Genomic DNA, 12,727 nt, shown 5'->3' with positions numbered 1-12,727 from the left:
TATCCTGTTACCCAAGGAGAGGGCTCTGGAATTGATTAACTGCACACAAAGACTTGGTCTGTGTACATTTTCATTAAGAAAGAACCATTCATGTTTTGTTTTTTGCCATAACTTGCCTTCACTTTCTGTGAATGACATATGCATATCCGGTTTTGCTGTAAAAATAAAAAATTCTATGTGCTTTTGTCACAGGTGTATTGCATTTAAACTGATGCTCTTTCAGCGTGTTTCAAGTGCAATCTTCTTTTCTCCTGTATCTATAATAATAAACCTTAAATATATGTAGCTTAAAAAGCAGCTATTTCAGGCTAAGCCATCCTTTTCAGTTCAGGCTATTGACAGAGGGAGGCAGCAGCTTGGTAAGAAGTTATAGTTTAGCATGAACAAAGCAAAATGAAAAACATTTTAGGATAAACAGGAAGCTTAGTTTAGGAAAAGAGCAAAACATTTAAATAGGCTTAATGTTAGGAAGGAGCCATGACAAAACTAGAATATTACTGTTAGATCACTTTTCTTTAACTTCCCTAGCCTTTTTTCAATTCCTGTATTATTTGCATATTTAGAAATCTCAGTAAAAGCTTTTTGATGCTGCATGATTAGCTGGTGCCATAAGGCTTCATTGTTGCTTGACTGTGAAATACTTGAGCTCATTTGAGCCAGAACTCCTAAATGCAATGTTTGATTTTCAGACTTGTGATTTAGTTCCTAGGTCCTTGGGTGGCAGCTTTGACTTTTTGAAATACAGATGCTCTGCAGGTTTTCAAAAACAGACAGCTAGAAGATATAGTAAATTTTGAAATGATAATTTATTTTTATAGTATTTGTATTATGTTTAAAGTCAGGTTTAAATTTTTTCAGTGCACACTTCACAGTTAATGATACTATGTTATGTCAGCATATTTTCATTACAGATTTTCCAGCGAAGTAATTTGTATTAATAAAAACAGAAGGCACATCCTTTTTAAACTACAAAACACCCCAGCGTTGGCACCTTGGAGAGCAGAGATGTTATATGTGCATCTCCACGAGTGAGCATGCCCTCCTCATCCTGTCAAAATGTTTCTGTTCACTTCTTGGTGATGCCTGGAGATTTATGCAGATCCTGTCTCAGAAGGATGTTCTTCTAAGTTGTTTGCACTTGTCAAGTACTCTGGTGTCCTCGTGAGGTAGACTCTGCTCATGTGGTCATAGTCCTGTCCAGGAATCTAGACACTGACTGGATATATTTACACTTCTAACATACCAACAGTATGTTTTAAATAATGTGTAAGCTCTAATGTTTTCTGGCTTGTAACACAGTTACTTGGAAGCGGGAAGAGTACAAGCGGGCTTAATACTGTGTGAAAGCAAAGTCTTGGTACGATAACAAAAGATGGACATTTCACCAGACTGACTCATTTGTCATATATTTGAAAGGGCATGGGAAGAAATTGGGACTGAAGGTTAGCACAGCAGACCCTTACTTATTAGCCAAAAGGAGGAGAAAAGATCTTATCCAGCAAGGCTGCAAGAGATTGCATTGCATTTTAGTTAGTGACGGGAAGTGATTTTTTCTTAAACTGAAATTTCAAACAAATGATGAAGACAGGCTTGAAGGTTACTTCAGTGTGAAGCCTGTTCTTACAATGTGACTAATAAATATTCTGTAAATATTTATACCAGTTTAATGTAGTCTTAAACTCCAGTATCCTGAAAGTAACTGTTTTTAGAAAAGGAATGTAAGTTCTTAGAGTAAATTTTTTCACTACCAATAGTCTTGTCTCCCTTGTGAGTGCTAAATGTTAACTGTTCCCATATATATGCATGCATGTGCCTATAGTTTGCACATGTTTGAGGGGGGTATTGCTATTATTAGTGGAAACCACAATTGCCTTGTTATATTTTTATTTTGCATTATTTTGAAGTAGATCAGTTAATCAGTAGACTGTAACTTGGTGTTAGGCTTTTGACGGCCTTCCTCACAAAGCATTTAAAGTTTTCTCTTGTTCTGTGGAATCTCATTTTCAGCCATGGTCACTGACCTTCTGAAATGCTGCTTAGAAGAAATGAGAAACCAAACAGTCAGAAATCACAGAACAACAGACAAACTCCTATCTTTTTTCCTTACACCCTGATGTATGAGAACTGGTTATTGTTTTTAGGGAAACCTCTTGCTACATTTTCTGCTTCTTTTGTTGAATACCTTTTGGAATTACAGAGCTTGTTTTAGGCAAAATATTTTGGCCCGTCTCAGTGTTTAATACTGTCAGTCTCAATTTCTGCTTTCAGCTTTTTCATAGCACTACTGCACATAGAGTTCCTATTCCATCCCGCAGTCCTCTGTTTTCAGTTTCAGATATATGTAGGCTACTATGCCCTCTCACAACCAAATGTTTCTCATGCTATTAATTATTGTTGTTCAGATTTTTTTTTTTACTGACTAAATTCTGCATTTATATCATCTCTTACAGAAGTACTGCTAATGTTTCTTTAGCTAAGAATCTTAGCAGATAGTGTTAAAACTCAGTTATAGCAGTCTCTTTACAGGAAAGGCAAACAAACAAGAAAACAAAACCAACCCTACCATAAGTCTACTACAGTCTTGGACTGAAATTCTCAACTTTTTATAGATAAAATGAGTCTTCAGAAATGTAGAAAAAGTGCAACTGAATGACCATGCTGCAGGGTGTGTTCTGAGCTTTAGGAATAATAACCATGAAAGGTATCTCCTCTCATTACCTGAATTTAGAAATCGTATAAAATTCTCCAGTTGCATGAATTTTCCTTGGGAATGATACTAAATAACGACCTTCCATTAGAGTATATTGAAAATATGTTTTTCTCACAGAATGAAAGTTGTTACTGTTGAGACATCACATTGTCCATTTGTCTATAGCATCTATTACTTCACATAGATAGGGAACCTTATGTTGTCAAGGAAAATTGTGATTTACTTTCACATCCACAAAAAGGTTTTTAGAGCTAGAATCAAAATTAAGTAAACTACAACTTTATTCTCAGATTTTTCAGAATTTCAGAAGCAAGATGACACAAAAGCACAGGGTCATCAGTGAGATTAAAGCATATGCTGCAGATTGTATCCTACCTGAATATGCACAGCTTTTGAACGTGAGAGTAATAGATCACATAATTCAGTCAGATTTTAAACAAACTCAGTAACCTCATCAACTGGAATATTCTGTTCCAAGCTTCTTTTTCAGCTTCTTTTGCTCACCACCCTGCTAATTGAGGTTTCTGGAGTCACTCCCAGTTGATGGCAAGGCATCAAATCTGTTGATGGCAACAAATGATTGATGGCAGTGCATCAAATCTGTTTGAGATATGTAGATAAAGTTTGGCTACAGTGCCTCTGTTTTCTTCATAGAAGCTGATGCTTTAATCTTCTAAATTGTGAGTGTGGTAATGAATCATCCGAGACGCTTGGGACAGACACCAAATGTTCTTATATACCCGCTGTCTGTCTGTCGCAATACACTACTTTTGTCGTAAAATGCAAGTTAGGATAATTTTTCTTTTCATCAGACCACATACAGGAGATGCAAAACTAACTAGTCCTTTTAGAGTGACAGAAAAGTAATTTTTTTTTATGTTACATCTTGTTAGAAGATTGATACATGTAGGATGCTTAGTGTTGCAAAAATTATATTTCTAATAGGTTTTACTTTTTTTTTCTTTTACATATGTGCTTTTCTTATTTTTATTTGACCACAGCTTATTTTAGGATGTTTACCATTAGGGAGGTGTCAGCTTTTCTCCAAGTTGAGTAATATTTTGTCACACATCACTCTTTCAGCCAGAATGTTTCACTGTGACTGTCTGGTTGGATTTTAGACTGTATTGTTTGTTTGTTTGTTTGTTTGTTTGTTTGTTTAAAAAGTCACTAAAACAAATTCATTCCATTTGCCACTGAGCAAAATTAATGTTGAGAACTCCTATTTTCCAACAAATAGATAACACGTAGCTTTGTCAAAATGACAAAGTTTGATAATTGAAAGCTTTCAGTCTGGCTCTTAGCAGTATTTAACTGATGAATAAGACAGTGGATGCAAAATCCTGATGTCCGTACACTGCATGAAATCTACTTTTCATGTACTGCATGAACTTATATTGAAGAGTCCATAGTCTGACTTGTGAGAACTTTTAGTGAAGATGCCTTGCACTGAGTAGGATTCAATTATCGTCCTGTCTTTGCATTGTTTAAAGTTCTGATACACTTCTCTTTCTTTAACAGATTTACTTACATAACAAGGGATAAAATTAATCCTTAAAACGTCTTTGCTAGTTTTTAATAAAATAATAGAGTGCTTTTTTTTTTGAATGGGAAAATGTTTTTGAAAACTACATGCCCTTTGAATGAGAGAGAGAGACACAAAGGTATAGATGGATATATGTGTAGCTAGGTCAGTTGGCTTTACTGATTTTTTGCGCTTGCATTTCTTGTTTTTTCTTTAAATCCCCTTCAGAGATTGATATTGAGCGTTGTGTTCGCGAGTCGATCAACCTGTTCCGCTGGACTCCGAAGAGTGCTACCTACAGGCAGTACGCGCAGCCTCCACGGCCAGCCGGCGAGAGCAACGGCACAAGGACTTCCATGTCCTGCTTTTCAGCAGACTATCAGGAAGCACCTCGAAGTGACCTAGTAAGTAACTGGGGAATTGGAGTGGAGAGATTTGTTCAGATTGCATGATGCTCAGATTCTCCTGCCTCGGGTAAGGCTTTTTTTCCTGTTTAAAATTTGAACAGGAAGAAATACCCACCAAACCTTAGTTACTGGCATTTATGCTGTCACTCCAAGCACAGGGATTTGATACGTTCATCATATGTTCTGATTTGCTTGTCAGCTAGTGCACAGTGTTAGATCCTATGCTATATTATTGACAAATCCAATGCAGTCTGTTAGAATTAACAAATTTTTGGGTTTGGGAGGTTTTTTTGTAATTGTGCTGCTTTGAACTTTGGCTTCTTTGATACACAGGCCGATAAAATTATTTCTTCTTGTGACGTATTCTTGCATCTCCCAACTCCTGCTCCTTTGGCTCTGTGGTATTTGTTACCACAATGGACCAATGTGCACAACTGCAGAACTGCAAACAGGATTTATTGTATGAGAAAACCAGTAAGACGAGCAGTTTGGCAGTGAGAAATAGGGAACTGGAAAGTGGTGCTGGCAACTCTGGCTGCTTTTACCATCTTGGCATGTCAGGTAAAAGGTATGCTGCAAGTTATTCTGAGAGGTAGTGTGTGAGTTATGCCTATGTTTATCTAGGCAAAGAATAACTAGTGACTAAGAGAATATCTGCATTAAATAGATAACTCAGTTTAGGAAAAGGATTTTCTCTTCCCTCTCCAGTAAAATCTGATGGTTGTTTCTCTTGTCCAATGCACCATCTAAAGAATGCTGATTTGAAATTATTCCTTTCCTTCCTCTTAGCAGTATAAATCTAGTTAGTCTCTTAAAAATCAAAGTTTTATTTTGTTGGGTTTTTTTCCTTCCACCTTCTCCTACAGAGTTCATTTATGAGTACGTTGCAGTAATAGGGGAAGTATATATAGACCTGCTGTATCTATTTGGCGATCTGTGTTATGTTTTAGTCTTTCCCTTTGTTTTGCCTAACTACTAAGAAACTAAGAAACGTTGTTGTCGCTCAAGTGAATCTTTACTTTTTAGTCCTTAAGCCTAAAATTGATATTCTTGTTTTTTACTTTAGTTTTTATTTTATTTCTATTGTTGTAGTTTCTGGAAGCCTTAGCTACAAGTCCAGTACTCCAAGTGTAGACATGCAAATGCAGAACAAAAGGAAACTTCTAAGAGTTTACAGGATTTAAGAAACAATAGGTGGATGTAGAAAGGCAGTGGAGAAGAAAAGTGAAATTACAGGAGAATACTGGTTGTTGTCATACAGGAATTGTAGCCAACACAACTGCTGCTATGCTGCTCTAGGGATATGTAGAGAGTCTTTCTGAAGGAGCTAAGGATGTACATTTGTAGAATAATTCATATAGGATCTTAAAAAATCATTTGGTACAAATTTGTGCAGAAAACAGGTCCAACACTGAATTCAGATGGGGTTGCCCAGGAATTTGATCTATCAGGTCAAGAAAACTTCCAAGGAATGTATGCAGTCTCTCTTGGCAGTCCAGTTGGATGCCTGACAGATGCTAACAGTGAAAATGATTTTGTGTATACACTAGCTTTTCTGAATGTTATGACAAAGGAGTAAAAAGACAAGTCTTCTGATTGCTAAGCATTTGCTTGTGCCTTTATGTGTCCAAGCAAGAGTGAAAGCACTTGGAAATAAGAAAGAGGGAGACGGGAGAGAGCAGCAATGGTCTACTGAGATAGTAAATAGAAAAAAGATTTGTATTTGTAGCAGAGATAAACATCATTTATTTGGACCTAGAAAAGTTCATTCAGTATTCTTCCATTTCTTGAGCAATTTTTGGAGTGTTTTTTACTGATAGTAATTTTAATTTCATACCAGAAGTTGTGTTTGTTTATAATGCCAGTAACTAGGTTCTTCCAGCCCACAATTTCCAAGAAATTAGGCACATGTTTTTGGTATGTTAAGGAGGAGAGAAATAAATACTAGAACTTCTATTGCCTTCTCTTTCATTTTTACTTCTTTCTACTTAACAGCAAAGAACTTTTCATTTACTGCAGCATAACTGATTGTTTAACATCTTTTGAAGTTCAAGTATATTGGATCTTTTGGTTACTGCTATAGCTTTTTTTAGCTCATCGTATAGAGGCAGAGCTGTGTGATTTATACAGAAATATGTGAGCATACTCAGGTTTTTTCTGTAGCAAAGAGGAAACTAATCTCATGGACACCTGAATGACAAGGAAAACGATTCATATCTTAAATTATAGTCTGCAAATGTGTTTGCTCTCACATGCTGTATTTTTGTGTGTCAGATTTTGAGACAGATACCAGTCAAGTTTGTTATGATTCAGTCAGGAGCTGTAGTTCAGACTTGGAAAATCCCATGTAAAATGAGTCAATAACGAACTGCCTCTCACTTGTGAACAGTTCTGCACTTCCAGATGTTTGTCATTATGACACTTCTCAGGGATTAGAGCAATATTGCTAAAAAAAATTAAAATTTAAATTATTGGTGAACTACACTATTTACAGTTGTTTGGGTTTTTTTTAACCTTAATCCTGGAATTATTTATGTCTTTCTTCAAACATGTCCTCTACTGTGTGGGAGGCGTGTCGTGTTTGCTGTCATGGGGAAACTTTTTATCCACTTGAAAGCAGTGGAATTTGAGTTCAATCTTTAGTATGCACAGTATCCTTTAATGGATTTTTTAAAACACCTTTGTGTCTTTGCTGTTCAATCTAGCTCTTATAAAAATTACTTTGCTTTTCCCTACCTATTTAGTTTGTTATTTGACAAATACTTTGCACTATATTTCTGTGTCCAGTTTTATATTTGTGGGTCACCTCTGTATTTGAAACTGGGCTGGGTACAAAACAATTACTTTGTGAACAAAGTTATGGGTTTGCTTCTGGAGGTAAGTTATGAGTTCTTGAAACAGTAATTGTTTAGTGTTTTTAATTGTAAACACCAGCTGTCTCCTACCCCTGTATTTGTATTTTCCTTCTAAGCTACTTCAGTTTGTTTAAGTGCTTTTTATTGGCTACTCAAATATCTGTGTGTATCTGCATGTTATTGTGCTTTGGTTAATAATAACATGAGAAGTATTTACCCTCTGGGTGTGCATTTTTCTCCCTAAATCAGCAGTCAGTAAAACAAAACTGTTTTGACTCTTTTTATTACTAGTATTGCTTAGTATTCATTTTAGTGACATCTATTTGCAACTTCATAAATAATCTTGGGTGCTCTCTTTCCTCCTGGACTTGTGTGTTGCTTAATCTTTTAATTTTTCAACCAGTAAGCATATTTCTGCTAAGATAAAATCTCAAGGAGGAAATAGTTTTAGAGAGGATGAATGTACATCTTAAGTGGGTTTGCATGTTTATTTTGAGAAAGATAAAATGTCAAAAATAACAGGGGAAAAAACCTTTACATTCACTACTGAATTTACACTACAGTTGACTCAATTTTGTCTGTAACTTTTCTTTACCAGCACATGGATGATGTTTTTCTTCTTACTTTTTTTCTTACTCTTCCTGAAACTTACCTTCATGCCCTGGAAACTTGAATGTCCAGCAGTCACACAGATAAATAACACTGTCATATAACAATTGTCTTCTATATCTGTGTCTCCAGTATTATGGTAGACATACGCTCTCTCCAGCTACTTGTGAAATTCTAAATAAAAGAGAGAGAATGTTGCAGCTTCTTTATCAATATCTGGTCAAGTGTGACAGGTGAACTCACAGAAATCCACAGGCTGATACAATTATGCCATTGCCTTGTTCTTCTACTGCCCATCTTCTTTTCGAAGGTGGAAGTTTCCTGATCAGGATCTGTGTTAATGCTTCTAACTTATTTTACATTTGCCTTTGATGCTTCTGTTTTTCTGGTTGTAGCTGCCAACAGCTTGAATGACAAGTTGGGTTTATTTGTCATTTTTTAGATGAATTGGTTAAAATGCACTTTTTATGTCACTCTCCCGTGAGTGAATAAACAAATCACTGTTTAATTAAGCATGTCATAAGCTCATAATATTCTGGAAAATATTTTTAGGAGTTGTTGCAAACTTCAAAACTTTCTCTGTGTATTGGTTAGCTTTTCGAAGTTCATTTGATGCTCATAAGCCGAGCAGCCAGCAACCAGAAAGCAGGGAGTGTAAGGAAACCTCTGCTTGCAGTGCTTTGGTTTTGCAGATTAAATTAGCTAAAGGAAGCCTTTTTTTAGCACTTGCTTTACTCTGATAGGTTTTAAAAATATGAATGTCTTTTCTTACATTTTAGGATTATATATGGTAGAAGATAAAGCATTAAATCAATTAACCAGAGTGGATAAAACACAAAATATAAGGCTTAGAAAACAACAGATGTTAAATATTGGTTTAAAAGTCTCTGATAAATGTTGTGGTTGTTTTTTTAAGTTGTAATATAAATAGCCATTATTTTAATTGAATGTAAATTCATTGAAACAAATATTCTGCTTAGCTGAGGCAGAATTAAAGGAGTATATTTATAATAATCTAAATATTATTTATATGAAACTTTTAACAGTTTGTGAGACACTAGATCATATTTAAGGATTGTGAGCATGTTTTGCACAGACTTGGTTTTCAGGTCTCCCTGGGGTGTGCTTATCTGCTGTGAATGTAAATGGAGTAGCTAGAGCAGTCAGAGTACTCTCTGCTGCAGCCTTAGGCTCAGGTTCTGGATTCACTGATTGTCCATTGAGTCCTTCCTCACAAGCCTGTGTGATTATACCCACTTTGAAGTTGAAAGCTGGGTGTATTTGACCTTTTTAACCTCCCTCAATTGGGATTTCATGACTGATTAACAAATGTGCTGAGGGGAAAAGGGTAATTGTAGTAAAATTAATTATTAAAAAAAATAGATCTAGCCAGTTCTTTCCATCTGCATCTTGTGGGAATGTTCTTTTTAATCTTTTTTTTTTTTAATTGTTTTAAAACCAGATTCTGGTTTTGATAGCCTTTGATTGCCTTTGATCAATTAAATATGAGAAGTTTCTTTTTTTTTTCCCCTTTTTTTTTTTTAATCAGTTTTGCCATACTACTGGGGAAAAGAAATTTACTTAAAAATCATAAGCAGTAGCCACTATATGGAAGTACAAGGAATGTGGCAGCTATCTTCACCACTCTTTGAGGTGTGGAACTTACTGACAAATGAGCCGCTTACAAGACAAAGAAAGAATAGGGTCTAAAATAAAGTAGTAAACACAACAGAATAGTGCATTCAAGTTTGCTAAAGCTATTAAATAGTTTGAATTTGAGGCAACTCTGTTTTTCCTTTATATGCCCAGTCTTAGCCCCTGTGGAGTGTATCCCATGAGAATACATTGTCTGTGGTAGCACTGGTAACACAGTCTGAGGTCAGTCCTTGCCAAAGTAAATTATTGGAATATTGAAATGAAAAATGGAGTCAAACAAGAAATTTCTGAAGTCTGTCTGGCCAGTGTTACATTTGCCAAACTGTACTCAATATTCAGCTGTATCTGGCAATCCAAATCTGAACTCCACAAAGTGGCACTGTAGTCTTTACTTGTGCTTTTTCCACCTGTATTGTTTGATACTGTTTTCTTCACTGATTATTGGTGAGTGATCTCAGAAGTATGGTTACATTCTTGGAAGTTTGGTGTTGCACAAATGTTTCTTTCCACTGGAGCAAAGCCTTATGTTCAAAGACTTTTTTTTTAAATGCACATCCAGTGCATGGAGAATTTTAAGAAATAATTACATACCTCCATGTTTTAGTAATTTTTTCAGGCTGTAGTGGTGGTCCTGAATTGCAATCTGGCTGGCTGGCTGAAGACACAGTTGTTATTTTGTTTGCTAGCATGTGTTTTGTCACTGACTCAGTTTCTCTTCGAGAGGGAGGACTATAGCAGAAGTAAGTCTTTTTGTCAACCGAAACTAAACCGTTGTCTCCTTGGTGACAGCTTTTTTTCATACTTTGCTAAATAATCCATATTTTATTTAAAAAAATAGCAGCCTACATCTAAAAAAAAGAAAGGAAAACGAAAGAGCAGTTCAGTGTTTATGTGAATTCACTTTAGGCAAGAAGTAACAGAATAATCCACTGAGTGTGCTGAAAATATGCCTTAAGACCAGCACAGATCTAAAAACCTTAATGTTTTATTGAGCTTCTGATAAGCACAATTAGCTACTGCAGAGAGGAGCTGTCCACCTGATATTACATTTTTTATGTGTATGCTTGTAACATTAGAAGGCGATGGAGTTTGGGAGAAATTTTCAAAGTCAGGTTTTGGAGGAGAAATAAACTCAAAGACCTTGGTTCATCTCTGACACAAACATGGTCAGGTACACAGCTATAGCTGCCTCCTGCCGCTCACAGTCACTCTAATTCTGGCTTGCACTAACTCCTGTGTATGCCATATCCTGCTGCTGTGAAAGTTATGTCTTAGAGTACAGTGCTATGTAACAGTGTTATTAAGAAGATGTATTAAAAATGAATTTTCATTACATGGGGAAGGGGTGTATTATGTCAGCCTAAGGTGCTTTTTCCCTCTACTCCTCAGTCCTCTGTCCTACCCTATTCTTTTCTCTACATGCATCTCTATAGGAGCCTGCCTTAGACTAGTCTTGAATTTAGGATTGTCACATTCCTTTCTCAGGCCAGACTAAGTACTGTGTGTTTTCTCAATTGAGACAGGGTGTGGTGTTGTTATGATCTGTCTTTATTAGGAAGTGCAGTTAAGAGGATAGAAAAGACTTTCCTGAATGCAGCTCTCTTGACTGGTGCTGGTGCTGTCTCCTTGCAGTCGATAGCTTAGTACAAATTGGCTGGTGGCCTGTGTCATTGTGTCAACATCATTTTAATCTACCAGTAAAATTGTTACAACTATGTATATATTTTTTTTCTCATCTGCCATTATTAACAGTGGAAAATCTGATTTTCAACTGTGCTTGACAGCATAACTGGAAGAGTCCATACTGATTCCAACCTTGAACCTGCAGCAAAACTTAGTCATGGTGACCATCCCGCAAATGTGAATGAGCACATTGTAGGCTGATAGGCATAAACATTACTGTTTATGCTAAAATGATGATTTTCATATAGCTCAGCAAAGCTTGGGCCCAGGCCAATGAGCAGAGTGATACGGAAGTCCAAAGAGATTTATGTGCAAAGCACATACAGCTTACTAGGTAACTGTTTGGATAACCATATTTTCAGACTTTTTGACAATTGAATTCAGTGCTCATCTTAATAGTCACTAGTTAAGGTAGAGCCTTAACAGTATGTTTTGACAGGCTTCACAGTGGTAAATAACTGAACATGTCTCAGAGCTGTGCTGCCATTTTTAATGCCAGTTCAGAGAACAGGAATTTTGAATAAATAGCAACTACAGATGGATCCTGAAAAAAGGTGGATTGTCTAAATCCAAGATCTCTGGCACAAAGTGAGATGTATGATCACATTATGAAGAAATTCCTCTTACAGTTGCAGGTTGCATTGAGATGTGATATTAAATTCCTGTGGGGTTTTTTTTTTAAAGAGGGCAAGGGAATCTCTGACTGTTTTCTGAAGATGCTGCAAGAATTTTTCTCAAATCAAAGGAATACAATTTCTTGTCAAGGAGAGAGTATCTATGAAGAGTGGAAAAAAGAGGCGTTGATGGAAAGCAGGGAAGGCTGATAAGATCATTCTTGCTGCTGCTTTTACTTCAAGTTTTATCTCATGTTAAAGCATCTTGTATTTTCAGGCATTACTGGATTATGGCTCAGCTTTGTATTTTAAAATGGTTCCCTGCAGTGGTGAGAAGCCTTTACCTTTTTTTATCATATCAGAGGCAATAACTGAGGCTTTGCAGCATGTCTGCCTAGCTGCATGCAGGGAATAACTTGTCTTTCGGCTCTGCTGACTCAGCTTATTCACTCAATTATGTTATTCCAGGGAGAACGAGAGAGGTTTCCTTAATAATGAGCTGCTTTGGCAAGAGAGCTCACTTATGTTTTTGTAGACTGCCTACAGTGTTGTGGACAGTTGTCTGGAAGATGCTGTTTGCACACTTCTTAAGGTGTGAGTTCTGGAGCAGGGAGCTTTGTGGGGAAGTCCAGTTGGTGGAAGGGGTGGAAGAGTACAGCTTGCAAAAT

At 36.4% G+C, this 12,727-nt stretch overlaps 1 protein-coding gene across 5 annotated transcripts in view; it reads left to right on the top strand.

The window, feature by feature from the left end:
- Nucleotides 1-12,727, top strand: part of TBCK (TBC1 domain containing kinase) — a 99,770-nt gene that overhangs the window by 62,837 nt on the left and 24,206 nt on the right. For all 5 annotated transcript variants that reach the window (XM_017833544.1, XM_017833542.1, XM_017833541.1 and 2 more), the window contains one exon: nt 4,464-4,639. In XM_017833544.1, coding sequence (XP_017689033.1) covers nt 4,464-4,639 — 176 coding nt within the window. The remainder of the gene's footprint in view (nt 1-4,463; nt 4,640-12,727) is intronic.

This window comes from Lepidothrix coronata, unplaced genomic scaffold (genome assembly GCF_001604755.1).
Source record: "Lepidothrix coronata isolate B3197 unplaced genomic scaffold, Lepidothrix_coronata-1.0 Scaffold215, whole genome shotgun sequence".
NCBI classification, from domain to species: Eukaryota; Metazoa; Chordata; class Aves; order Passeriformes; family Pipridae; genus Lepidothrix; species Lepidothrix coronata.
This window is presented reverse-complemented; position numbering and strand designations above follow the sequence as displayed.